Source organism: Hippocampus comes, unplaced genomic scaffold, assembly GCF_001891065.2.
Source record: "Hippocampus comes isolate QL1 unplaced genomic scaffold, H_comes_QL1_v1.1 scaffold153, whole genome shotgun sequence".
NCBI lineage: Eukaryota > Metazoa > Chordata > Actinopteri > Syngnathiformes > Syngnathidae > Hippocampus > Hippocampus comes.
The window spans coordinates 513822-540700 of NW_017805991.1; the positions used below are offsets into that span (position 1 = coordinate 513822).

Genomic DNA, 26879 nt, shown 5'->3' on the forward strand with positions numbered 1-26879 from the left:
AGTAAATTTAAATTGTCATAATCCCTTTAAAGTAGGGGTGGCATAGTATGTCCCATGGGCCACATATGTGGTGCTCTGTTCTTTAATCTCACCGACCGATCATTTACATGAGCCAGAGTCCTGAAGAGAGCGTTCACTTGAGATACGAGATGTCGCAAACTTTTGGGATACGACCGGTGTATTGTGGCAGCGTACTCAATTCATTTCACAAGAAGCTGCTGTTGGACAGATAATGAACAATTTTCGAAAAAGAGGTCACAAGCTGTTTCATGCCACTTCAAGTTGAAGTTTACTGTGAAATTAAAAAAAAAACAAACAAAATTATATCTTCTCAGTATTGCTTCTAAAATTCTTAAGGATACAACTCCATGCTCTTTAGTCAAAATTGGCTTTATTTATTTTTAAAAATCTATTCTTATTTGGCTCGCCTTCGATCCGGTCTACTCAGATAACCGTCACCTCGCGGCTCTTCTTTTTGATGCAGTCCAGCGTTACACTCTGGGTTCCGCTCTTACGTGCACTTTCACCCGACTGAGGTGAAGGCGGACAACCAGGTCCGTTTAAAGCCTGAGACGAGTGAAGCGATACACTGGGTAGATTTAAAGAATCCTCCCTCCGCTGGTGTCTCAGTGGCTGGAAGGTAGCTTGCCATCCGAATGTCTGCCGGTCTTCCTTAAGATGGTCTCGGCCCAACTGGTCGTCAGACTGCTGATTCCTGACGGGGTGCAGGTCTCTGAGGAGCTCCAGCAGTTCTCTCTTCTCCAGCTCTATCTCTGCCAACTCCTGTCGCCTCAGACGTTCTGCTCCAAGTAGGGCACGCACGTCACAGATCACACGGGATAACTGGCTCTGTGCAGGAGAGAGAGAAAAAATGTCATTGCAAATGTCAAATTATCCGCAATTTCTCATTTTAATGTCCTAAATTCGAGGGCATAAGTTGTATAATTGGGAATTGGGCCACATTGGACTTTTAAAATGAACAAATGGCCCGGGATATATGTCGATGACAAAGTTAAAAAAAAATATGTATAATATTTCTAAAATAGTTTATTGTATTTTATTAATAGAATGATTCATTCTCATTTTTAAATTCTGTTGCTTATAATCTAAATAGCCTATTTGATAAAATAAATGTGTAACCGTATGTTTTAATTGTTTGACTAATAATTTTTTGTGTGATTTACAAGACATGTAAATAAATTTACCAATTATTTAACAATACAAAGTAAAAAAAAAAAGAAATAAAGTTGCTGCATTTTAAGTAACCAATTCCATTATTTAATGTGGGGAAAAAACTCAAAATCTAAATGAAGTTTAAGTCCACAAAGACTTGAAGCTTAAGTTGTTATTTGTGGATGTGTTACCTTCACCTCCTCAACTTCGTTCTTCAGTTGTGACTCCTTCTGCACCATGTGTCTCCTCTGCGAGTCCAAGCGAGACTCCATTTCCCGTCTCACCTCCTCCACCTTGCACAGCATCTCAACCCTTCGTGGTCCACGTTTGAATGTAATTTATGACAGGTGACAGGCGGTGGCCCTGCTCCACTCATGGTTACATACCGCAGCATTTCCACTTCAGAACGCAGCTCTGCCACGCAGTTGTGTTGTGACATCTCGGTGGAGAGAAGAGTGTGGCCGCAGCCATTGGGACATTCTCGGCTGCAGAAGTTACATTCTGACAGGTGAGCCTCCAAACCGCGTCTCTCGACTTGTGCAGGACACCCTGCAATGCACAAGTGGTGGTTTTTTTTTCATACCAAAAAAAAAAAACAAACGATATTTTTGCACTATATTTTTCCACACTAGCACTGGGTAAAATGTAAAATGATTGTCTACATTTCTGTTGGTTGTTGAATCATAGCTTCTTAAAGCCAGAGATGCTGCAACAGGGCAAGGCAACCCAGGCAGTTGCCTAGGGTGCCGAGCAGCTCTGAGAGTTGGTTGGGATTGAACTGCATCAGTGACAAAACAACGGCACTTCTTTAGAAACTTTGTGACATGATTTTCCTCATGGCCAATTGAGTAAAATGACTCAAATGCCCATCCCTAATACAGAAAACCTATTTGAAAGCATATACAACGATCACAGGAAGCCAAAAGTTGCACACTGCAGCATGTAACAATTCCAAAGGCTTGCCATCCCTACCACAATGATGACAAATGTAGTGGTCTCCTGTCAGCAAAAACGTGTTGCCGTCATGTTGAGAGAACAAGAGCATGGTTTGTACACAAAAACCTATTAAAAAATTATGGGAAGTTGACCCCGGCTGCCCCAAGCAAGCCCGGTAGATCCACTCGTATGGTCACCATGGCAACAATGGAGCCACCTGTTATTCTCACACATTGATTGCCATTGGTTTCAGATTACCTTTACACTACAGATGGATATCGGTTTACGCTGTTTTACAAATACTGTATATATTAATAGTGAATGATTTAATGTGGTGAAAAGTAAGTCTTCATACCTGAGTTAGAGCATGACAAAAAGGCAAAGTCACACTCCTCCTCGTGCGTGTGAAGGTTCTCCAAAGAGCATACCGTCTCACAGCCTTGTCCTGCATTTACGCAGCGGATCTGCAGACGGTTCAGATCGTTACGCATGTACCTGTGAACACAAACACACACGAAACCTAAGTAGAAAAATGAAATCTGAATTGTATTTAATTCCAATTTCATTCATTTCCATTTCATTTGTCCATGACCGTTCTATAGCGCTTGCCCTCCAAAGTGTCACTGGTGAGCTGGAGCCTATCCCAGCTGACTTTGGGCAAGAGATGGGGAACCCTCTTGGTTCCCCACAATATGAATACTATCACCCGACTTGCACACAACCTGTAGAGGGGCTTGAGGCTGCCGACGTCCAGCGGCTGCCGGTCTTCGGGACATGTGTGATGATGGAGCAGCCAGCTACTGATGCAGGCGCTGCAGAAGGCATGCTCGCAGGGTGCCTGGAGGGGGCGTCTCAACACGTCGCGACAAACACAGCACAGGAGGCCCTCATTCACATAGCCCACAAACCTCTCCCGGTCGTAACCCATCCTGAAAAAAGCAAGAAATACAACAGACCACGCAGAGTAGGAGAAAGCAAACTAATAATGATTGCTCGGGGGCCCCCCCAAAATGTTTTCTTAAACATGAAATGTAATCATGGATGCAAACATCAAAATCCGATGTTCATGTACAGTATAACACTTGTAATGGTGTCATTTTCTGCTGAAAGACCTATTTAAAGGCTTGGCCCATCACTGACTACATCCCGTTTATATCCAGCGCTTACCTGATGTTTCACCTCTTCTTCTTTCGGTTGATTTGGTGACCTCCACAGGTGACTCTTCTCCCCAAACTATGCTCTTCCCGGCTTCTTTTCTCGTTGCTCCATCAAGATGAGGATCCCCTCTCTCCTATATCCCACCCCTGCCTCTGGGAGTGCATCTCCATGGAGTGGTATCCCTGACAACAAAGGATTGGAGGATACAGGAAAGCAGCTGTCAAACGACAGTCAGACCACATCAGAGCGACAAATGAGATAGAATAACAGTTGATACTCACATGCTGATGTATGGCAGCTTTGTCCTGTGTTACCAGGTGAGCTGTTTAACGGTCTTGCAGTTAAAATTACCACTGCATTTCCCTGTAGGCCTCTCTCTATCTCTGGATGTGGGATTAATTTGGATTAAACTCTCTCCTTCCTTGATTGGATTACAGACTGCACAACAGCAGATGACGTCAAAAATCAACACCCCATCACACATGGATGTCATCCCATCCATTTATGATGGGTTAATGGTTTTTTTTTTTTTTTTTACAGAAATAGCATCAGATTGAATCTAAATTGTCTTTAGGTGTAGAAAATGAATAATTTCCATTTGACACAATGTATTTCGTAATGAGCTCCAATACATAACAGGATAATCATAAAAAAAAAAAATAAAATATGAAAAATACATTTCTATGTCTTTTCAGACTCCACACATTCAATCCTGGATACTTTATATTTTTTTCAAGAAGGTTAAAAAAAGGGGGGGGGGTCAGGCAATGAATTGATTAAAATAAAATGCTTTTCACGTTTGGCACACCTCAGTGAATCAATTATTCAAAGATAGGTCCCTGTCAGTCACGTGGCTGTTAATTGGACCCCGTCCCTTACGTAGCTCTTTCGTCTTCTCGATTTTCAACCAGCGGTGGCAAATCCAGGTCCAGCCACAGGTGCTCGTACCTAACCGGCAGGTAAACGGGCAAATTTACCTGCTGGTTGAGTAGAAGTACTTGTGGCCAAAGGCAAACTTTGGCAGGGTTTTCACTTTCTAGAACTCTGCTTGTAACTGAATGTAAACACAAATTAGCATGGATATTTTTCAGAGGCACTGGTTAAAACGTTAAAAGTATTTTTTGTTTGTTTGTTTGTTTTTAAGAACAACTCTAAATGCCTGAAATGAATTCATTTAGAAGATGTAACGAAACAAACGTACCCCTTTTCTAGTTCGCCTCACATACTTCCTGGATTACAACCAATCATATTTCAGAGCTCACTCAGCGGGAAAAAAACAGGAAAAATATACATCCTACTCGTAGAATAAAAGTGAATACGACATATAGGGCGTTCGCAACAGATACAGCTGAACAAAAACGTTGAATGAAATACGGTAATATAACACAACACATAAAATAAGACATGGACAGCCATGCACTCATAACCGTATTCCGGCATACGCCTTGTTGTTTGAAGCAGTTACAGGTGAGAGAGAGAATCGAAGTGCCGTTTCAACCAGTGGATCAGAGACAAACTCAATTAGTAACACTACGAATGTTGACTTCTCCAACTTGTCGCAAGGACGGTTTTTCGTTGTCATCGTTATTTTCTGTATTATGTTCAAATTATCTTACTGTAGGCCGTTTGTTACAAACAAAGGACGCCGCTAGATGTGTTGACAGTTTCAGGTAAGGCTTACTTTGGTTCACTGAAAAATGTATATAGTACAACGATTGTTTTCTCCTCAGTAAATAATCTTAATAGTGCATTACAGACTGAGCTATCAACAGTATCGTGTTTATTGGCACACAGAAGTCAAAAGAATAGTTCTAGTTGGATTAATTAATTATGAACCAATGTCGTTGCATTTTACTCAATTAGGAATGAACCATGATCCCAGTAACTAATGAATAATTACATATTTTACATTCTGAACTGTTGACCGACTCGACTGCAATGGTTGTAATTAAATACCATTATAATATACTGTGCACATCTGTGATTATACTCTCAAACCAAATCACATAATCTATGGTAGAAAAATCTCATTTCACACCACCAAACGAAAATATCACAAAAGTACACACAATACTGAAATATTAATGACAATACATTGGTTTGGAATCAATGTTGTATATATAATGTTCATATATCTTGTTTTCTGTTCTTTTTTTAAACAGATAAGGGGTTTATAAAATGAGACGCTCAGCAGCTCCCAGTCAGCTACGGGGTAATGTGGCGAAAAAGCCTCGTTTTGTGCCTCCTGGAGCTGCTACTTCATGTACTGGCGCAGAACCCAAGACCCAGTGCTCCAAATTTGGCTTGGACAATGCCTTGAATAAGGTAAACTATCTTTATCAGTTGTTATCAAACTAGGTTCTGCCAGCTGTAACTTGGGGGGCCCGCAAAATAATTTGCAAAAAATTATCTTGTATCATTAAAACAAAATACATACTTAAGAGTATCAGTGCGCCAGTAAAATAAGCATACACATTCAATCACTCCTCCCTACCCCAGCTGTGAACCATTGAAAAGCTCTGATATGAGTGTAATGTATCACATAAATTGACATCCCTGCATACGTGAAGCATTTGTCACTGTCACATGCTCTTTCCTCATGTAGAGTTGTACAGGTGAAGCAAATGCCACCTCTGACACACATGGTACAGAATTACTGTGTGTTAATTGGATTTTGTAATACAAGTGGGGCCTTGTAAAAATGTCTACCCTCTAATACCCCTTTTTGACCAAAAAAAAAAAGCTTGCCGCTCATTGGGCACCAGGGCCAGCACTTCCGAAGAACGTGTGGTTTTCCACCGGCAAAGAGCCATCGTCATGATAAACCCGCTCCCTGACGTCTGGCCCAACAAATAATTGGGGCCAGTTTAAACACTAATTTCCAGCACCAGAGCTAAAACTAGAGCCAATTTTGGTGATGGAAAAAGAAAGAACTAGTGCTAACCTGGGCACTGGCCTGGAACTAGTGCGGTGGAAAAGGGCCAAAAGAGAGGGGGTAAAAAAGAATCCTTGACCTATTGGATGATTCTTTCAGAACCGCTCAAATTGTCTCTCCTCACACAACTACTTGCCTACCAGGTCCAGAGAAGTCTGGCAGCTCCACCTCCCAACAAAATTGCATATGTCCAGTCAGCACCAACCTTGTCCAAGGCACTGGCCCGAGTACTCAGTGCCACTGAAAATGAGAATGTTGCTGTGACAGAACCGGGTGCTGCTTCACAGGAGTTCACAACACCACAAGACAACAGAGAAACAGGTAAGGAGATCACCGACTTTCTTAAATGATTGATCTTAGTAAGGCAAGACGGCAGAATAAGGAGCTAACATTATTATATATTACAGTTGTGATTTATTTTTTAAATCTCCCCACCTTCCCTGTTTTACAATATTTGGTAAACATTTCAGTATTAAAGAATGAGGATCTGTGTTCACCATGCAGTAATTTTGGTGCATTTATACCACTCAGAGTAAAGCTTTGCCTGTAAGTAACTGAGCTACGATCCGTAAACACTTAAATAAGTGAAAATGAACCTCAGGGCTGGATTGTGAACTGAGGAATAAAGCACTGCACGATTCGCTGAACATATCCTTTCATTGAAGTGATACCAGGGATTCTGTACTGTCTAAAGAATTGCTGTTCCCGTCATTAATGGGACAACTTGTAGAAAGCTCATTTTGTGAAATGAATAGCAAGCCGCGAATAGGCAGGGCTTGACTGTAACTATATTTTCAAGGCGTCTCCCTCTGGTGGATATTCGGAATTATGCAAACATTCGCCTTAACTTTTCAGCCAAGACCTCAATGGAGACATTGTTTATTAAAAAAAAAATACCTACACTTTTAGATGGTTAGTAGTTGACGCAAACCACGCGTATCGCTCGTATTTGGTTGGTAATAGAAATAGTAACACAGACGCGCGCGGTAGACTGTGCTGGACCTCGGCGGCGCTGAACAGCGACAGCCGCGGGGTCTGAATTACGTATTCAGCTCCTGACGAGCACACAAGTGGGCTCCCTGCCCGGCGTGTATAGCCAGCCTCTCCGCTTCCCACACGGCGGGTTCGTGGAAACGAATAGCTCGCGGCGACGGTTTTATTAGCATGTAGCAGCAATACGAGCCACGCTGACGCGCGTGCGCAGCGCGCTTCCTTAAACTCCTCCCAGCGTGTAGTTAGTTAAACCCGCGCCGCACACTCTTTCCACCAAAACACAATGTCGACCCCAAATAAACTGATATCCACCGAAATCCCCATCCCCCCCGTGAATGTGTGTCACCATCTTTTGTTGTGTGTTGAGACTACGTGGCTTCGCTGTGCTCGGTTTGGGGTTTAGAGAGGCCGAGCTGTAAGTAGGTCGGGCTGGGTTTAAGCGGCTTAGCTACGTCAGTCTAAGCTGGGAGGAATTCATCCAAAACCCTGGAAGGTAGGCGGGGGCCTAAGCGAGGCTGGCCTAGTTAAGCCTGATTCTTATTGTGCACGGCAGAAGCCTGATTTTCTTATGCAAGGAAACAGAGGTAGGAAACCAAGGAGTGGTGAGGTTTCACGCTTGTGACATATCACAGCCCGCGTTTGATTTGGAATGGGAAGAGGAGAAAAAAGAGACATGGAGCAGTTAAATCAGTGTTAACTTTATGTCTCAGTGGAATAAGAGAATCCTGCAGCAGGACAAGAAAAGAAAGGTGGGGGGTGGTGACAGCTGAAGGCCTGACTGGGGCTGGAAGATGGCATCCGGTTCGGTGTTCCTTTCCAGCATGGTGGGGAAAGCTCGCTCCTCAAACTTCACCCTCTCGGAGAAGCTGGACCTGTTGAAGCTCGTCCGGCCTCACGTCCGCATCCTGGAGGAACACACCAACAAACACGCAGTCATTGTGGACAAGAACAAGTGCTGGGACACTGTGGCGGAGCAGTACAATGCCCTGGGGGGCGACAGGCCCCACCGCACAGCTCAGGGCCTCAGAACTCTTTACAAGAGACTGAAGGAGTCAGCCAAACAGGAAGTGATGCAACAGAGGCACGCCCAGCCGGAATACAGAGCCAGCATCTCAGAGCCAACCAAGAGAGTAATGGAGATGATCCCTCACCTGTTTCAGCATGTGCCCATCCACGAAAAGGACCTGGCTCTGCGCAGGTACGCAGTGACTCATCAGAACCAGCAAGAGATTAGTTCAACATGCAAAACAAAAAATTCAGCAGAAGCTGCAAAATAATGTTGTTAGTTGTATTGGGGTTTTTTTCACCTTAAGAGAAGAATGAAAGAAAATCAGAGTGCACACTACATCCCTCCAGTATATATACAAGTAGTCTTTAGAAATCTCCTTTTATTTCCAACAGAACGAGATTTGAAAGATAAATATAATCATATTAGTCCAGAGCTAGAGATTTTTTTGTTCAGAGTTAAACTTAAAATGTGTTAGTGTTTTGATTTGGTACTTGAGAACAATGCCCAAAATAGTATTGATGTTTCATTGTATTTTATGGCTTTAATGTTTACTTAAAATGTAACAGTTGCAAACTTCAGCACACAGTAGAGCAGGGATGGGCAAACATACACCCGAGCCCTACAGCAAGTAGCTAAAATTCGCAAACAATTGACGTCCACCTAAAATTGTTTGTAATTCCCTGTATTAATCATTTAATTGTCAACATACAACAAACTATGATATCAAACATCTTAATACTGGGGTGTCCAAACTCAGTCCTTTGAATCAGGTGTGTTTCAGCAGGGAGAAATGGAAAATAGGCAGGACATGCATTCCCCTATTGTTGGAATGCATAAAGGTGTCTGATGGAACTGTCCCATTTTTTGATGCTTGAATCAACCTCATGTAGCTCGTATTTTTACTGTTGTCATGCTGTTCATCCTCAGATTATTATACAGTAAGCACCCATCTCCCATCGAGCCTCCTGGCAGCAGCGTTTCCCTGGCTGGTCCTCAGGACTACTCAGCAGCTGTCCCCACCATACCCCATGAGGTGGTCCATCTGGACACCGAAGATGATGTAAAACCCCCTCCAGATCTCCCACTCCCATCCACGCACGAAGAGCTGCGGCTGGAGGCGGCCCCGGAGCTGATGGGAGAACAGCATGCGGACAGCATCCGGGATTACGATGCATCCTCGTCTCCCGCCCCTTCGTCTGTCAACATCCCCCTCTCTGCCTCGCCGCTGTCTTTACACCACGACTTCTACCCCAACAACATCTACCCAAACAATGTCTACCCTCATCACGAGTCCGAGCGCTTCCGCCCTTTGCACCTGGCCAAAGAGGAGCACGAATTGGTGCTAGCCAATCACAGGAAGGTGGCAATGTACCTTGAGGAGAAGAGGGAGGGGCTCAAGAGGAAGCAACAGTTGGAGGAGGAACTTTTGAGGGCCAAGATCAAAGTGGAGAAGCTGAAGGTGGCCCGACTTCGACATGGGCTGCCCGTCCCTCTTTAGCAAGAAGGAACATGTTGATCTGAGGCAGGGCCTGGAACGTGAGATAACAGATCCACTTCAACCACTTCAGTATCAGAGTATTTGACATTGATTTTGTCAAAGGTATTGGAAGGCTAGAAAATACCACTTTTTAGTACCCTATCACAGTGATACAGTCCCTAAAGCGTTTCGATAGACAGACTGCAGTCCAAGGAGGGGTCATACTCATAACAGAATATTAATTTTTGTGCTAAAATGGAAAGAGAAAGAGCAGAAAAAATACGCCAATAACGCCTTGAGAAAAAAAACACAAAATTCCGCATGTTCTCAATTCTACTCTGCTGTGTAAAATTAATTGATGGGTTACACTGAGGCAGGGCCTGGAACGTGAGATAACAGATCCACTTCAACCACTTCAGTATCAGAGTATTTGACATTGATTTTGTCAAAGGTATTGGAAGGCTAGAAAATACCACTTTTTAGTACCCTATCACAGTGATACAGTTTCTAAAGCGTTTCGATAGACAGACTGCAGTCCAAGGAGGAGTCATACTCATAACAGAATATTAATTTTTCTGCTAAAATGGAAAGAAAGAGCAGAAAAGATACGCCAATAACGCCTTGAGAAAAGAACACAAAATTCCGGATGTTGTCAATCCTACTCTGCTGTGTAAAATTAATTGATGGGTTACACTGTGTCGTGCTGCTATGATGTCACGGACATTACGAAGTGCTTGCACACCAGTTTCAGGGGTCGTATCTCGTTTTGAACCATGTAATGATGTTCTAAAATCAAACATCCATACCATGTGGCAGATGAGGACAGGTTTAAAATCTGTGATCTCTTTTTACATTTTGTGAAACCGTCTACAAAATCTCACGGTGAGCCTTAAAACAATGTCAAGATACAACTATTACACGACAACAAACCGATTTCCAAATTAATCGATAATTAGTTATGATAATTCATTAATTAACAGACCTAAAATTGTTCAAATCCTTTGAATTTCTCCCTCCACAATAAATATGCTCAGATTTCTTCATCAAAATACAACATCGTCAACCATCTGCTTTTACTTTGGAAAACACTGATCAATATTTTTGCCTATTTTCCGACATGATGCGGATAATCGAATCATGAAAAGAAGGTTCATGCATTTTCTGAAACGTCAATTTGAAAAAAATGTCCTTTTTTGAAGAACGTGTTGGAAAAAAATGAAACGTTTTTTTTTAAATCAAATTAATGCACAGATTAATTGATTGTTAAAATAATCCTTAGTTGCAGCCCTAAAACAATGCTATACAAGGGAAGCTATCGTTTTTAATTTCTTACACATGTCTAATGAAACTTTTACTTTGGAAAACACTGATCAATATTTTTGCCTATTTTCCGACATGATGCGGATAATCAAATCATGAAAAGAAGGTTCATGCATTTTCTGAAATGTCAATTTGAAAAAAATGTCCTTTTTTGAAGAACGGGTTGGAAAAAAATGAAACGTTTTTTTTAAATCAAATTAATCCACAGATTAATTGATTGTTAAAATAATCCTTAGTTGCAGCCCTAAAACAATGCTATACAAGGGAAGCTATCGTTTTTAATTTCTTACACATGTCTAATGAAAAGTCACATCGTCCAGTAAAAGTTGAGTGACTTAAAAGGTGAAAACACATTTGATTTGTCATACACTAACAGTGTTGAAGTCTCAAATGATGTCACTGTGATGATGGTCCCTCCCACTTTTCCCCCCACGTTCAACTGTGGATGTTTCGTTGTATATTGTCATGTCACATTCAGTGTGTTGCTAAAAATGGCATGAAAATGAAATCGATTGCCAGTGAATACAAGTGAATGGAATATTGTACTTTGGGGAAATCACTGTTGGGTGTTGTTAGTTTTTGTTTCTCTATTTTTTGGTGTCTTTTTCTATTAAAAGAAAGTTACTAGACTGAGGTTTTGATTTATTTTTTTTAATCACACCTCCACTTGACCTACTTTTTGAATGCCTATTTTTCATAGACATTTCAACTTGGTTTTTCTGTCCAAATGTTGCAAGGGAGCACTCTACTTGAATGCATGTGAGTGGCTCTGAGTGGATGTGAGTGCACAACTGGTGCAACAGGGACATCTGCTGATGGGGCCTGCCTGTGCATCCAGGATACTCTTCATCACTATTTTGCGTTTGTTTCCACAGGCCCCCTTCAAGGATGTGCCGTTTCAAATCCAGTCCCAAATACAGAATGCAACCAGGACATGGTGCGGTACTTCAGCGTGATGTGGTGTAAGGCCAGCAAAAAGAAACACAAGCGCTGGGAGGGGGATGCCGTGCTGGTGACGAAGGGTCGCACGGCCACCTTGAAGGATATGGAGGGCAAGGACATCGGCCAGGGTGAGGTATTGTGAACCAATGTCAGGTTTATTCATTTAGTTTTCAGTCACGTGTCCTCAAAGGGCCTTACAGTTCACAAAAATCAACCATACCCCTTCCTCGAGAGCACCGCGGTTCGGTCAAGTAAATACTCTAAGAAAACCAATTTGTGAGGGGAAGAAATCATGAGGAGGCACAGATGGAGGAGTCACTCTTCCAGGATGACCGGGATGCAATGGATGTCCAGTGGGCAACGGTTATCACATGATATGATGCTGTACAATGTTTGTCAACACAGGATGAGAGTTAATGAAATGAGCCACAGGTAGCCTCTGAGGAAGTGGTCCTCCTCAGTTTCGTGTCTTGTTCAGTCCATTTGGAATCATCGGCAGCAATCTGCTCCCTTCACTCATCACCACCTAGATGAGAAGTGACAGTAAAACAGGCCAAAGTCCAGATGTAAGATGGTGAAATGGGGCAAGAAACTCTGCATGAATCAGTCTTTAGTTGAGATTTAAACATTTCTCTCGAGGTAGCTGCTCAAATTTCCACAGCTAGAGCATTGCATCATACTGGACCCCATATAGAGAATCCGCTACAGCCTGCTGATTTCTTTTTAGCTCTCCGAGTCACGAAAAATGTACTCAGTTGTGAAATCTGTTGAACATAGAGCTGCAGTATTCTGTTATTAGAATGCCTGTTGAAAGGTATTCACTTGCAATGACAAATATACAAATATACTCAACATTTTTTTGGGGGGGAAACAGTTTTTGAACCAAATAAGTGAAATTTGATTTTTTTCCTACATTTCACATGGTGGTTGGCATGCAAAAAAAAAAAAATTGAAAATAACAATCATGTTATGGCACTGCCTGCCCTTATAGGTAGCGGCTACAAAATGTCAGTGCTGGCGTCACTCACTGAGGGAGAGACCCTGATTATCGGAGCGAAAGAAGTGGAGGTGATGGGAGTCATATCCGCAGAAACGTTTGCCACGGGACGTTGTTTCCAAGAAGCACGGGTAGAAGACATCCTCCAAAAGACGGCTCCCCCTCCTTCACACCGCCGAGCATCCAAACCTTTTTGCCCCCCTTCTTTGTCGGGGAGAGCGGAGCATCTTGGATCCCAACCAAGGGAGCAACAAATTTGCAGGCCTCGCCATGATCCACAAGCCGCCGGTGTGTAGACTCAATCAGTTTTATATCCACTGTCTTCAATCACCTTTATTCAATCAGGTTCTCTTTCTATGTAAAGTTATCCTTTGTATCATTCTTAGGTGCTCTGGTGATGCCCCGGCCCTCTCTCAAGCACCAGTGGTCAAATAACAAGTCAGGGCTTCCTGTGGTCGATGTGGTGGTTGACCCGCACTTGACGGCTCAGCTGCGTCCCCATCAGAGAGATGGCCTGCTCTTTCTCTATGAATGTGTCATGGGAATGAGGTATTATCACGTGTCCACATTTGTGAGCTCTCCCGTTGTTTAGCGTCCATTCTCTTTCAATCATCAGAGCCGCAGGGCGCTACGGGGCTATCCTGGCTGATGAGATGGGTCTGGGGAAAACCCTCCAGAGCGTGGCTCTCTGCTGGACTTTGCTCAAGCAGGGTCCGTACGGAGGGAAAGCGGTTGCCAAGCGTGCGCTGGTTGTTACGCCGGGTAGCCTGGTGCAAAACTGGGGCGCCGAGTTCAACAAATGGCTTGGTCGTGAGAGGATCAACGTTTTCACAGTGGATCAAGTGAGGAAAGAGATCTTCAAATATACTTAGTCAACATGTGCGTGCCGTGACTTATTCTGTTGTAGGAACGACAACAGGCGGTTACGCAGGTTAAATGACACGAATTACCTTCTGCCATCAAGTGGAAGAGCATTTTGTTCACTATATGTTGGTTGTATAGAAAATACATTACTTGTAAGTCAATTATAATTTTGTAAGAATCAAATTGTTAGCAGCATCTCTGTAATGTGCACAATCCTCCATAAACAGGAAGTAGGCTCTCAACTAACATGCAGAATGACTGATTTAAAAAATATGTTGCTGTTGGCGGTCTTTTTTTGTCAACAGTGTTTGCAAACGTTTCTGGTTCTAAATAGAGAAAATATGTAAAGACAAAATTTTAAAAGCTGTTTTGTACATGGTCTGACGAAATTGTGCAGGCATATCTAACATTGTGATCGAATTTACTGGGACCATTCTTCTCATAGTTGTCTGTTTCTTTTTATACTGTCTGTTGTCGTATGAAGGACCACAGGATCGAGCAGTTTGTCTTGTCTCCTCTGCACGATGTTCTTGTGATCAGCTACGAAATGCTACTGCGCTGCCTCGAACAGGTTTGCCCACCTCCCGTCCGCAACTTTTCCTGTGGAATCATACGAAATGAGATCTCCTGAATGCCACCTTTGTGTTCTCAGGTGCAAAAAGTGGATTTTGGTCTCATCATCTGCGACGAGGGTCACAGATTAAAGAACAGTAGCATCAAAACGTCCTCGGCCCTCAGCAGCCTGAGCTGTGCTCGCAGGGTCATACTCACAGGTGCTTGAGCTGCACCTCTCTTGACTTCTGCGAGAAATCGACAAGGTCTCTCTCTGAATTTACTAAATATATTTTGAAGGTACCCCAGTGCAGAACGACTTGCAGGAGTTCTACGCCATCATAGAATTTGTTAATCCGGGCATACTTGGCTCCACCATTGCGTATAGGAAGGTGTTTGAAGAGCCCATTCTTCGTTCCAGGCAGCCTTCCTGCTCAGAGGTAACACTCACTCACTCACTCACTCACTCACTCACTCACTCACTCACTCACTCATCTTCAGAGGTGTCAAATCCAGGTCCTGAAAGTAGAAACCCTGCCACAGTTTGGCTTTAGTCAAGTCAAGGTCAAGGTCATCTTTATTGTCAAATATGCTTTATGTATGACATGCAGGTGCTTCTACTCAACGGGCAGGCAAACAAGCTCCCGGGCAGCTTGTTGACCACTATTTTCTAGTTTATTGAGACTGGTAACCATGTGACACTTCTAAGTCAATGTATGAAACGAAAGCAATATGCCACTCTGCCAACAGGAGGACAAATCTTTGGGAGAAGAGCGAGCGTCTGAGCTCTCTCGACTTACCGGCATGTTCATCCTGAGGAGGACACAGGAGATCATCAAAAGCTACCTGCCACCGCGCCTGGACTGGACATTGTTCTGCAGACTGTCCCCACTGCAGCAAGATGTCTACAGGCATCTCCTCAGCCATAGAGTGTTCCGAGCCTGCCTCCAGGGTTCCATGCAAACACACACTCACCTGGCCTGCATCACCGCCCTGAAAAAGCTGTGCAACCACCCTGCTCTGCTTCACACCACTGTCATGGTGAGACATTTGATTCACTGAATCAGTCAAGTCCTGTTCAAATTCAAAATTTTTTGTGGCAACATGCTTTTTTTTTTTTTTTTTTTTTTTTTTTTTTTTTTTTTTTTGTAGGACAAAATGAAGTGTGATTCCGAGGAGAGCTCGTTATATGAAGGCTTAGCACCATTTTTCCCAGAAAACTACTCTTCAGATAGCTTCAACGCTGATGACTCGGGGAAACTTTTGGTTCTGTTGGACCTCCTGAAGACTATCAAACAGTTCAGCCCATCGGACAAGTACGCCATTGTCAATTCAAGACATTTCTGTGTGTTGTTGTGTCTGTTGAATTACAGGTCTGACAGTTCTTGTGTCTCCCTGCAGGGTGGTTATCGTTTCCAACTACACTCAGACGCTGAACATGCTCCAGAAGCTTTGTGTGCACATGGGTTACATGTTCTGTCGGCTCGACGGGCAAACGCCCACCAACCAAAGGCAGCGACTGGTCGACGGCTTCAATAGTCCTTACTCTTCCAGTTTCTTGTTTCTGCTCAGCTCCAAAGCTGGTGGCGTAGGGCTAAATCTGGTGGGAGCTTCTCACCTGGTACTCTATGACCTTGACTGGAACCCGGCCACCGATATTCAGGTAAAACTACCAAAACAATGAACAAGATGATGATGTTTTGTTTTGCTGCATTGGAACATTCACTCCTTTGCTTTGTTCAGGCTATGTCACGAGTGTGGCGAGACGGGCAGAAGAAGACCGTGCACACTTACCGTCTCCTGACTGCAGGTATCATCTTACTATAATCACTGGATGTGGCTGTGTACATGATGTGCGTTTGCACATATTTTACTCCTGCACCTTGTTTGTCCATCCAACACTCATAAAATGTTGGTTCAGAAATAGATTTCATCGGTTTATCTATATCAAATCAAATATGTGGAAGAGCATTTAATTCTTCTGCCTGTCACTTTACATAGCTTTCATAGATAGATGAACAAAGATGTATTATTTGTATATATCAATAATTAGCGACAGACTGAGATGAAATACATTGTGATAAGCCCATTTTTTTAAATTGACCACTGAATTTTTTTCATAGTTATATTGAGCTCTTATTAAAAGTCAAATAATATATTTTAAAATAAAATTATCCAACTTTTTTTCTGGGTGCTCTCACCCAAAGTCAGCTGTGACAGGATCCATCTCAGCTGTGGCTGTAACCCGAATGAGGAAAAGCACTGTCGAAAATATATGGATGGAAAATACGGCACACTGGGAAAACCGTACTCATTCGTAGGTTTCTGTGACCCTCTCAAGGCACCATTGAAGAGCGCATTTTCCAGCGGCAAGTGTCCAAACAGGGGCTTTCTGGGACTGTGGTGGACCTTGGCAAAGGCTCAGAGCATGCCAGCTTCTCCACCAGCGAGCTACGAGATCTCTTCAGCCTTTCCGACACGCAATCTCTAACTCATGACCTGTTGAACTGCAGCTGCGACATGGACGGCTCAGTTCACGGTAGGGCCGGTTTTAATCAGTTAAGAAAGACCATATTTGCACACTCATCTTATTTTAACTTTCTCCTCAGATATTAAAGAGGAAGAAGATCAGGCTTCTAACAATCGTCCGTGCCAGCTCGGTCGTGACCGCAGTGGTTCGTCCCAGAAGCACCTCAGCATGTCCGAGCTGATGCGGTGGAGACATTTCTCTGGAGACGCCCACGCCTTCTCTGACCCTTACCTCGATTACGCCCGAGACCACATCACCTTTGCCTTTCAAACCACCATCTCTCACGTGGGACCATAATCATCACTGCTTGCCTCCAAGACTACTCTCAGTCCTGGTGGAACCTGTTCGCATTATTACTTTAAAACTATTACCCGGATTGTAGTTTTGCGGTGATGTCGAACTCCATTCGTCTTACTGAAAGGGTTGTTGTTATTAAGCCACTGAAGAGGGTCAGAATGTTTCAAACATGTCAGTAACACTTGCAAACAGCTCAGAATTTTATCTTGTTAGCTTAAAAAAATGAGTTTAAATTTTAAATGAAGAAACAGGATCGATGGAGTTGTCACCAGGTGAGCAGATTTGCGGGAGTTCCGAATGTTTTTTTTTTTTTGTCCATTTTTTCAGAGCCATCTAAGGTAAAACTGTCTTGACAACAGCAGTTAATCCTAATGATGAGGCATGTTTAGGTGCTGAGAATTTATTCAGAGCATCTCATTTGGAATGATTTAGTTTCCACTCTCCTTGCGTTGTAAGTGTTCAGTCATTTAGTTGACAGTTTTCACAGAACAACAAGCTTTCCCATGAGGACACTTTCTCATGCTGTGACCTCCGACATGACTGTCCACGGTGAGTCACAGTGGTTAAGTGATGTGGGACACTCGTCAGCCTTTTTCATCGGTGCTGCCTCGGCACTGAGCCGCTGCGTCGGAGTTAGGTTCTCGTGTGTTCCGCGTGTACCGTGTATGGATTGTATTCAATTGCGTTGTTACATAAAAGGGATAATTATTATTTATCTGACCGGCACCACGCCACTCTATGAGGCAATTTTCTTGTGTAACATCTAGGTTTCGGGGAGGTTTGGCTTTTTACGTTACAAGGGCTCTATTAACTCACTCTGAATTATTACTCTTCATCACCTTGCGATGGCTATTTTATTCAGCTCATTTCAGTCTGACTACAAAAGGTTTCGATTGTAATATATCTTAACCTTGTTATGTTATTCTTACATCAAACTCACAATGTGTTGACCTAGTTTTAATATTAGTATTTAGTAGGATTTTTTTTTAATCAATAAAAGTTGTTCATCACTTATATTCTTACATGCGGTTTTAAAAAAAAATTGTAGTTTAATTCATGTCATATTAGAACAGATTACCTAGTAATCAGTCCGGGGTGTATCCTACAATTAAATCCAGGTGAAATAGACTTCCACTCACAGGACACTCTAATAAGGACAAGCGCGATAGAAAAGGGATGGTTGGGCTAGTATGACACAGTTCAGTGTTTTTGTCACTAAATGACATTTTTGAATGCAGAGCAGTTTACATAATTGAGAGTATTCCAGGAAGAGCATATATTTCTTTGATTAATTGGGGGGAAATGATCTGTTTGGGGTTTTTTGTTTGTTTGTTTTGTTTTTAATTTGCGGAGACTGGGAAGGAGATGTAATGCCAATGAACAAAATGGACAGGAGTCCACAAGGTTACTTTTGCGTTACACTTAATTTGCTCTTATTTTGAAAGGAAAAATGTACTGTTCCTGTCACCAACATCCGACCTAGTGGCAGAAAAATGACCTCCAGGAATGAATGTTTCAGACTCATTTTAACTCTATAGTATGACTTTTTAACTTCCAATAACTCTAAATTACTGTATCAATGAACTAAAAGGTACAACCATATTTGTATTAGGTAGACATGTTTGTCCACTTTTATGCTAATTAACAGCAGTATGAAACACTTAAAAACATATTTTATTGGACATTTAGAACAGATAAAATGCGCGATTAATTTGCGATAAATCGCGAGTCAACTAATGATGTGGTTCATTCTGATCATATATTTAACAAACAGCCTTATACTGTATATCCATTTATATATATATATATATATATATATATATATTACTGTAGTTGTCTTAAAAAACTTTGAATTAGATTTGCTGATACCTGCAGAAACCCTGAACATACTGAACCCCCAGTTGTTGTGTCATCAGTAGGTGAATGAGGTGAGAATGTTAAAGCGCTTTGAGTACCCCGAAGGTTTCAAAAGCTCTGCACAAATGAAAGACTGGTTTGCATGTTCTCCCTGTGCTGGCAAACTAAGTTAATGGATGACTCTAAATGGTCTGGATGAATGTGAGTGTCTACACGGGCCCTGCGATTGATCAATTCACCTCTCTCCTAAAGTCCGTTGGCGTAAGCTCCAGCTCACTCGTGACCCTAGTGAGGGAATGCATGGTAGCTTGTTTCGAAGCCCATCTTGTGTCAGCAAGCTAGTGGGCACGTGTTAGACAAACAACTGTAACTCGTCCGATTGATCCAAATAATGTCTCGGGGCCATGTGTCTGATGAGCGCACGAGATGGAGTCGTTCTAAAGCTCTTAACCATCCTCTGCCAACCCCCCCCCCCCCTTTAAGCCTGCCAGCTCAAAGACCCACTGGATGCATTTAAATGAATAACTCTACTGCTGAAGGGAGGGGTGCAGTTGTTTTGATGAGAAACTAAATGACAGATTGGATCTTTTTTTTTTTTTTGTGATCCTAAATCTCTGAATGAAGAGATAGTCGGGCCAAGCCTATGTTATTAACCCTCAAGGTTGTGGGTCTTATATTTCATTCATGATCACTTAGAGAATCATTGACATTTAAGCTGCATGAGCTTATAGCCACGTGCATCAGGCTGCACATACCGCTCAGGCCGAAAAAATATTTTTTTTAATCATCTGCCGCTTCAGTGGCCCCGGGCTCAGCCACGGTGAAGGCTTGTGGGCGTGATTTCATCGAGGAACAAATCGGGCACATGGCCTTCGGAGTGCAGCAGCCTTCATGGTTCGAACATACTGTATTGTATTCATGCACGCTCCACCCTTCCACACTGCACTTTGCCCTTCACTCTACAGTATTTATGACTTCTAGACAGCCTGTGTGGCTCCTCACACTGCTGCATTGTTCTTTCTAAAGTTTAAATTAAGATGATTTCGCTCTGACCTGAGAGCTGAGAATTTTTTTGGGGGGGGGGGGTGGCTGCCACAAGTGCTTCATCAAACACGTAATGTTTGATGGAGCAACATTGCGTCTCAGCCATCCCGAGAACATCCTGTTCATGTTTACCGTTGAGTAGTTTTATTTTTCAATTAACTTTTTAAAACAATATTTGCACACATTGAATCATTTTCTCTAATTGTCAGATAGCTAACAGTTCTCCATATAAGAGGTAAAGCGTTGTTTCTTCAAGCTGTTGTTTATTTAAAGTACTTTCATCACAGCCACACTGCCATTGTCATTCGCGTAATATAAGTGAACTAGCTTAATGCTAACATACAATAGGAAATGCCATCGATGAGCTATTGGAAATTAGCATTGTTATTGTGGCAATTTTAAACCATCAAACGATTGTGACTTTAAGCCAAATATGATAAAACACATACAAATACACACAAACAGCATCACGAACAGCCATTGTCTTTTCTCGGAGGAAACCACAAGGACTGCTGGAGTTTTTCTTCAACGTTTGGTTTATTGAGTATCTCTTTTTTTCATCACTCAACTTTATAATGGGGGTAAACTTGTCACTTAATTCCCCGTCTTGCACCGTCGAACTAATTAAGTAAATTTGGATAATTTACTGCGGCAGACCTAATGATTTATCACGACACACTTGTTGGCACAGTGACATCAATCACCTCTCGATAACAAGGAAGTAGCAAACTTCTACAAATATAGCAGGTGAAAACATTACTTAGCTTGTGTAATTAATAAAAATTTGGTGACTGTTTCGCTCTTAGAACAGATTGTTTTATATTTACATTACTGTTTGTCTTTTGGGATAAAATGATCAACCATCATTCCACAACATATTGTGCTAATTAGGGGTTCCACTCTGTACTTTCCCCATGTTGACTGTCCCAGAATGTGGGACAGAACACCGCGGTCACTTTGTATGTGGCTATCTGTCTAAACTAACCGTCAAGACCTTGCCAATGTGCAATATGAAAGCCTGTGACCCTGGTCACGCTCCAGCACTTAACAAGGATTTAATGTCGCCCCCATCGACTGTCGGCCAGAGGAGATCAGAGCAGAAGGCCACGATAGATGAGACCACATCGATACAGAAGCTCTGCACAACACAAACAACAAAAGAGAAAGAGGCGTAATCCCACTATTAGTAAAATGGCTCTCCAAAATCCACCCAAATTAAAATCAGATTTTTTTTTCAACATGAACGGAAAAAGGATGTTTTAAAAGAAAAACGGTTAAAGAGAGTTGTACTGTATTTTATGGATCATTAAGCGCACTGTTTTATTTGGCGTATTATCAATGAATGGGTCTAATTTAAAACGTTTTAATACATAAGATGTACCGGGTTATTAGGGACAGTACCTTGTGAAGAATTGCATGTTAAATAGTTATTCTAACTGCAGTTTATGTTTGTTGATCTGTTTGTTGCTTTTCGTGGGTTTTTTTTTTGGGGGGGGGGGGCTGTGGATGCCCCCTCCGGGTGGATGCCCAAAACACCCGGTCGGTCACCCCTTTGCATGCCACTGGGACTAGAACAAACTGGTAGTCAACCAGTAGACGGTAAAACCAGTCCCCCCCTTCTCGTGTTCATATCTGACCCGGACATTTAAAGAGATTTCATGACCACTAAACACAGTTGCCATTGTCACCCAATGCTGCTGGCACCTCCCCAACTCCAATTGTCAGACGCCCTTCCTTCCCGCTGGCAGAATGTGAGAAGAACATTCAGTGTGAATAACAGCAAGACACATTTCCAAGTGTCGAGTCTTGTATACGAGCAAATCCATTAGACCCTTTATATATTCATGCGTATGTTGTGTAATCATTTTCTCAATGCACTTACAGGGGATCTCCGTGTGATTTGTGGGCCATTAGTGTACATTAATGTTGAGAGCATCTAAACGCTCCCCTCCCGTCACGAGAGTTGATCAACACTCCCTCCAGTAACTGAGTGAGAGAGAGAGAGAGAGGCGAACCTCGTCATATAAACATGCAGGGAAACCCCAGCAGCATGAGCATTGCAGGATTAATGAGAGCACCGAGAGGACACGACACGCTCCATTTCACTGGCAACATGTTTCTCAACTAATCCTGCTTCCAAACTACAGTGCCGGAAGCTAAACTGCAGGGAGCACTTTATAAATTCATTTAAAACCGTTAACCATTTGGTATTGGGGAATAAACGAAGCCCAAGTCACTACTGATTTTAATTGCTTATTTCTTGAACGACGGGATAATGATGTCCAGCGTGCGCCGGCACAGCCTCCGCCTCCAGAGCGAGATCCACCGCTGGAGCATCTGCGACCCGGGCAGCCACTTGTTCCCTGACAGCCTCCTCGCCCGCGTGCCCGCTTGCATCTCCCGATCCAAATCGTGCGCAAGCTCCGCCGGAGAGTCTGACGGAGGAAGCAGCCGTGGCAGCTGGTCCTCGTCGTCCGACTCGGTCATCTCCACTGATTCGGTCAACCCGTACCGCGTGGTGCTCCTCGGGGCCGGCGGGGTCGGGAAGACTGCCTTCGCCTGCATCTTCTCCGGGGCGGCGGACAGCATGGACAGCGATGACTGCGAGCTATGTGGAGGTAAGGACTCAGCAATGGAGTACATAGACTTCAATTCATTTGAATGGAAACTTTTGGGGGAATTGGAGTGTTTTCAACAAATTTAATGTCTTACAATAAAAAATGTATTTCACAGATGGCTAACTTTTTAATAACACCCTTGCAATTGTGGTTGTGTGATTTCAGGTGGTTTTGAACATACCTAAATCATACCTAAAAAAATGTTAACACCTGTTGTCCTCGAGTTACAACATTTCAAGGTTACGAACAGTTCACGAAACTCGCGCCCTCAGTTAATGCTCTTTTTGTGGTGCTTATTTAGGTAATGCAACATTTTAGTCAAATTTTAAGTATGATACAGTGGAGAAAAAAGTGCAAACTATAACCACAATAATTAACATTGAAATCAATTCATCTTTATAAAGTTAAAATATTCGATTTGTCATTATTTTAAGTGGTGGATTTTTTTTCTTTTCATTATTTCAGAAGAACTACGCGAGAAGGAAATTCACGTGGATGGAGAGGCTGCAACAATCACTCTGTTGGACACATGGGATGCAGACGTGAGTCAAAACCACGGCCGGAGTTAACAATACCTCGGGCAGGGGCGAATTGAGTGTTTGGACCTTCTCTCCCTCGTGCCCATAATCCACACATCATATTGATCATCCATCCATGCGTGTTTTGCAGAATGACGGTGAATGTGCTCAGGAGTGCTACATGCAGTCAGGCGACGCCTTCCTGCTACTGTACTCTATAACCGATCGATCATCCTTTCTGCGGGCGTCCGAGCTGCGCATCACCCTGCGCCGCCTTCGCCCAGCCCAACACACGCCTATCATCCTGGTGGGCAACAAGTGTGACCTGGTGCGACGCAGGCAGGTTTCTACCAACGGTAAGAACCGTCAACTTCAAAATCGTAATACTAAATTAAATCATACAGTACCGGTCAAAAGATTTGACACAAGGTCTCATGCTATTTTAATGAGAAACCGTGTCTAATTCCGTAAATGTAAAAGCTTCTAGTCTATGATTCTTTGGGGGAACCTAGCTTCCTTTATTGGCTGAAAAATACACCTATTCGCTGTTTTTGTAGTCAGGCAACAGCCGTGTGTAATACAAGTATATTGCTTTGTTGTGGCCAAGGAACAATGTTAAAGTGAGGTGAGGTTAACCTCCAAGTTACTAAACTCGAGGGACTCAGTATGAGAACCACTGGTTCGAATGTATGCTGCTGGCTGGCTGAAGCATAAAAAAAAAAAAAAAAAAAAACAAGAAAAAACTGTATACTGTATTCTGCTTCCAGAAGGCCGCACCTGCGCCGCCATCTTCGACTGCAAGTTCATCGAGACCTCCGCCGCCATGCAGCACAACGTGTGGGAGGCCTTCCATGGCATTGTGCGACAGCTGCGTCTGCGCAGGGACTCCAAGGATGCCAAGGGCGGCGGGCGCGCTGCTTGCCGCCCCCGTCGGGAGAGCCTCCCCATCAAGGCCAAGCGTTTTCTCGACAAAATAGTGGCCAGGAACAATCCCAGTGTCGCATTCTGGCTCAAGTCTAAATCCTGCCACGACTTGTCTGTTCTGTAAGGAGAATGATTGACACGGAACGACTGAGGAGTGGACTGCGTGGGCTTGTGGGGGAAAAATGAATGCTACGATGAGCGGCTTCAAGAACAGTTTGGTGGACAAGATGGCAACATTTGCTGTTTACAGGCAATCAATGGACAAGGAGAACCACATGTTTGTGTTTCACATACCTCTCTTCCTATTTGCTTTCAGTCCTGCCAGTCTGTTAAATCACAAGTGTTGACGCTTTAACTGTAAGTGTTCAAATGTATTTTTTATAGTACCACAAGCTTCAGCGTACGAGGTGCAGATTAAGCCAAAAACAACTTTACCTCTTAAACACTCAACACAACTGAATAATTTTTTTGTTATTCTATCTGGTGGGTCAAAAATATGAGAGAGAGAGAGAGAGAGAGAGAGAGAGAGAGAGAGAGAGAGAGAGGGAGAGAGGGAGAGAGAGAGAGGGAGGGGGGGTTCTTGCAAAGATGAGAAGAACTCAGCTTTGCTCATCAATTTTTGATTAGCTCGAAATGTTTTGGTGTGTGTGTGTGTGTGTGTGTGTGTGTGTGTGTGTGTGTGTGTGTGTGTGTGTGTGTGTGTGTGTTGGTTTTTTTTTTGGTGTGTGAGAAATATTTTGAGAGGTTTTTTTTTGTTGTGTTTGTCTTTTATGATTTGTTTCTTGGTGTTTTCTTTTTGGTGTGTGTGACAGTTTGTGAGCTTATGATGTGGTTGAGATGTTTTTTTTATGTGTGAATTTTATTTTTAATAAATCTGTTGTGTGACAGATAAGGGTGTTTCAGTTTTCTTTTGCTGCATATCTGCATAAAAGTGTTTTGAGTGAGATTTGAGAGTTTTGTTGTCATATGTATTAGCGAGGGTGAGCGTTTTAGTTTTGGGAAAAGTATTTTATTGGTGTGAGCGGGCAGTTTGTGTTGTATGTGTGAAAGGTTTTGTGTGTGTATGAGATGAGATGTTTTAGTTAATTAATGTGAGTGTTTTTGCTATGTGAGAGGTTTTGTTTTATGTGAGAGAAATTATTGTTTTGAGGTGTTTTTTCCCCAGTGTGTTTTTTTGGGGTGTGAGTGTTTTTGATATGAGAAATACTTATTGTGTGTGTGAGGTAAATGTTATCTTTGGCTTACACGCATATCATTTCAGTGCAAATTCCCTGAAATGTTGCCACTTGTATGTACAGTAGCTTATTGTGTTGCTTTTTTCAATAAAGATCAGAAGAAAGTCTCCTTTTGTGTGTTGTAGCGTGTGACTCACATTTGACACAATGGAGTTACATGACAACCACTAAAAATAACATGCGACAGATGAGTCACAGGGTGATAATGCCACGGTGAATATTGAAAAGATCAAATTGCAGTAGTGTGCGACTGGGTGCTCAGGCCCTGACGCGAGATTCGGATCGCAGCTTGAGACTGATCTGTGGCCTTGTTGGAAAAGCTGTGGAAAAAAAAAAACTGAGAGAATATGTTGCTGGGGTAACATTCACATGATTTATGGAAGGCTTTGTGAGCAGCTATTCAATTTGAACCAGTGGATAATGATAATTGTGCCTCACTAGAAACATGTAATGGCCTTCGCTACCGAGACTCCCACTGCCACACCATTTTATGGCCTTGGCCCAGGGCTGATAACAAACCTGTTACGCGCCAGAAGGCCTGACCCCCCACCATATCCCTGTGCAGGGTCAAGCAGAGCCCAACTAGTATGCCAAAGTTAGTGCTGTAGTTTTGCCTCACTAGTTAAATGTAGTAGTCCATGTATATGCCATGTTATCTGACTCATGTGAGCAAATAATATACTAGTACATGGACCTTAAGCTGAATATCAGGGATATCGACTCAACACTCAAACAGCTTGTCGTGAAGATATTTGAGCAAGTATCCTTAGGCACTAATATTCATTCCTAATTCAGCGCACTAGTATTAAATGGACTGACAAAACTGTGCACTGGTTGACAACTGTGTGTTATTCGTGCTATTAGTGAAATTCTAAAAGTCTACCGGTTGACATCTAGCGGTTCACTGGGAGGTACCTGCGGTGTGCAGATGTCAACTAGTAATATGTAGTACACTAATGTTGTCATACCAGTGTGGAGAAACCATTATAGTTGTTGAATGGAGTCGTGAATAAAACAGATTACTAGCAAGACACCGTCATTGTAAGAGTGCACTGAACTCTGTTACTAGTGAGGGCGTACTAGTACATGCACTTGAAGCTAGATATCAAATAAAAACTCAAATAACTTATGTTACCAGTGGTAGTACACTAATGTTGTCATACCAGTGTGGAGAAACCATTATAGTTGTTGAATGGAGTCGTGAATAAAACAGATTACTAGCAAGACACCGTCATTGTAAGAGTGCACTGAACTCTGTTACTAGTGAGGGCGTACTAGTACATGCACTTGAAGCTAGATATCAAATAAAAACTCAAATAACTTATGTTACCAGTGTCATATAATAGGTTATTATTATATGTTTAGTGCTTTACGAGAGTTTACACTATTTACGTCATGCTTGAGTTGATGGACAGGTCCCGCCTATAAGGGGGAGTTCCCGGAAGCAACTGCGAGTAAGTCCACCGCATGTTAGTTGCTCTGCCACGTTATTAATAAAAA

At 42.7% G+C, this 26879-nt stretch overlaps 4 protein-coding genes across 6 annotated transcripts; 3 read left to right on the forward strand and 1 right to left on the reverse strand.

The window, feature by feature from the left end:
- Positions 1–26: 26 nt before the first annotated feature.
- rnf41l (ring finger protein 41, like) lies at positions 27–7178 on the reverse strand. Of its 2 annotated transcripts, none has more exons than XM_019892155.1 (8): positions 7104–7178; positions 3549–3688; positions 3277–3449; positions 2832–3038; positions 2465–2604; positions 1560–1722; positions 1371–1485; positions 27–849 (listed from the first exon to the last, which is right to left on the reverse strand). In XM_019892155.1, exons 4-8 carry the CDS (start codon positions 3035–3037, stop codon positions 445–447), a joined length of 1029 nt encoding a protein of 342 aa, XP_019747714.1. In that variant the 5' UTR covers position 3038; positions 3277–3449; positions 3549–3688; positions 7104–7178; the 3' UTR covers positions 27–444. The 2 variants fall into 2 exon arrangements, with proteins under 2 accessions (XP_019747714.1, XP_019747713.1); XM_019892154.1 differs by having other exon boundaries at positions 1365–1485.
- On the forward strand, positions 4583–18197 carry rad54b (RAD54 homolog B). 2 transcript variants are annotated; one of them, XM_019892152.1, is made up of 16 exons: positions 4583–4937; positions 5430–5592; positions 6346–6523; positions 11877–12071; positions 12935–13228; positions 13327–13489; positions 13557–13782; positions 14289–14375; positions 14457–14577; positions 14657–14796; positions 15107–15397; positions 15509–15672; positions 15758–16019; positions 16100–16166; positions 16698–16895; positions 16966–18197. In XM_019892152.1, the coding sequence occupies exons 2-16, from the start codon at positions 5446–5448 to the stop codon at positions 17181–17183; spliced, it is 2751 nt and encodes a 916-aa protein (XP_019747711.1). In that variant the 5' UTR covers positions 4583–4937; positions 5430–5445; the 3' UTR covers positions 17184–18197. The 2 variants fall into 2 exon arrangements, with proteins under 2 accessions (XP_019747711.1, XP_019747712.1); XM_019892153.1 differs by having other exon boundaries at positions 16975–18197.
- On the forward strand, positions 7968–10002 carry LOC109529018 (fibrinogen silencer-binding protein). The gene is made up of 2 exons (XM_019892156.1): positions 7968–8393; positions 9132–10002. The coding sequence occupies exons 1-2, from the start codon at positions 7987–7989 to the stop codon at positions 9700–9702; spliced, it is 978 nt and encodes a 325-aa protein (XP_019747715.1). The 5' UTR covers positions 7968–7986; the 3' UTR covers positions 9703–10002.
- A 3603-nt stretch (positions 18198–21800) lies between the features above and the next one.
- Positions 21801–24661, forward strand: gem (GTP binding protein overexpressed in skeletal muscle). The gene is made up of 4 exons (XM_019892065.1): positions 21801–22702; positions 23168–23244; positions 23372–23576; positions 23988–24661. Exons 1-4 carry the CDS (start codon positions 22360–22362, stop codon positions 24266–24268), a joined length of 906 nt encoding a protein of 301 aa, XP_019747624.1. The 5' UTR covers positions 21801–22359; the 3' UTR covers positions 24269–24661.
- Positions 24662–26879: the final 2218 nt, after the last annotated feature.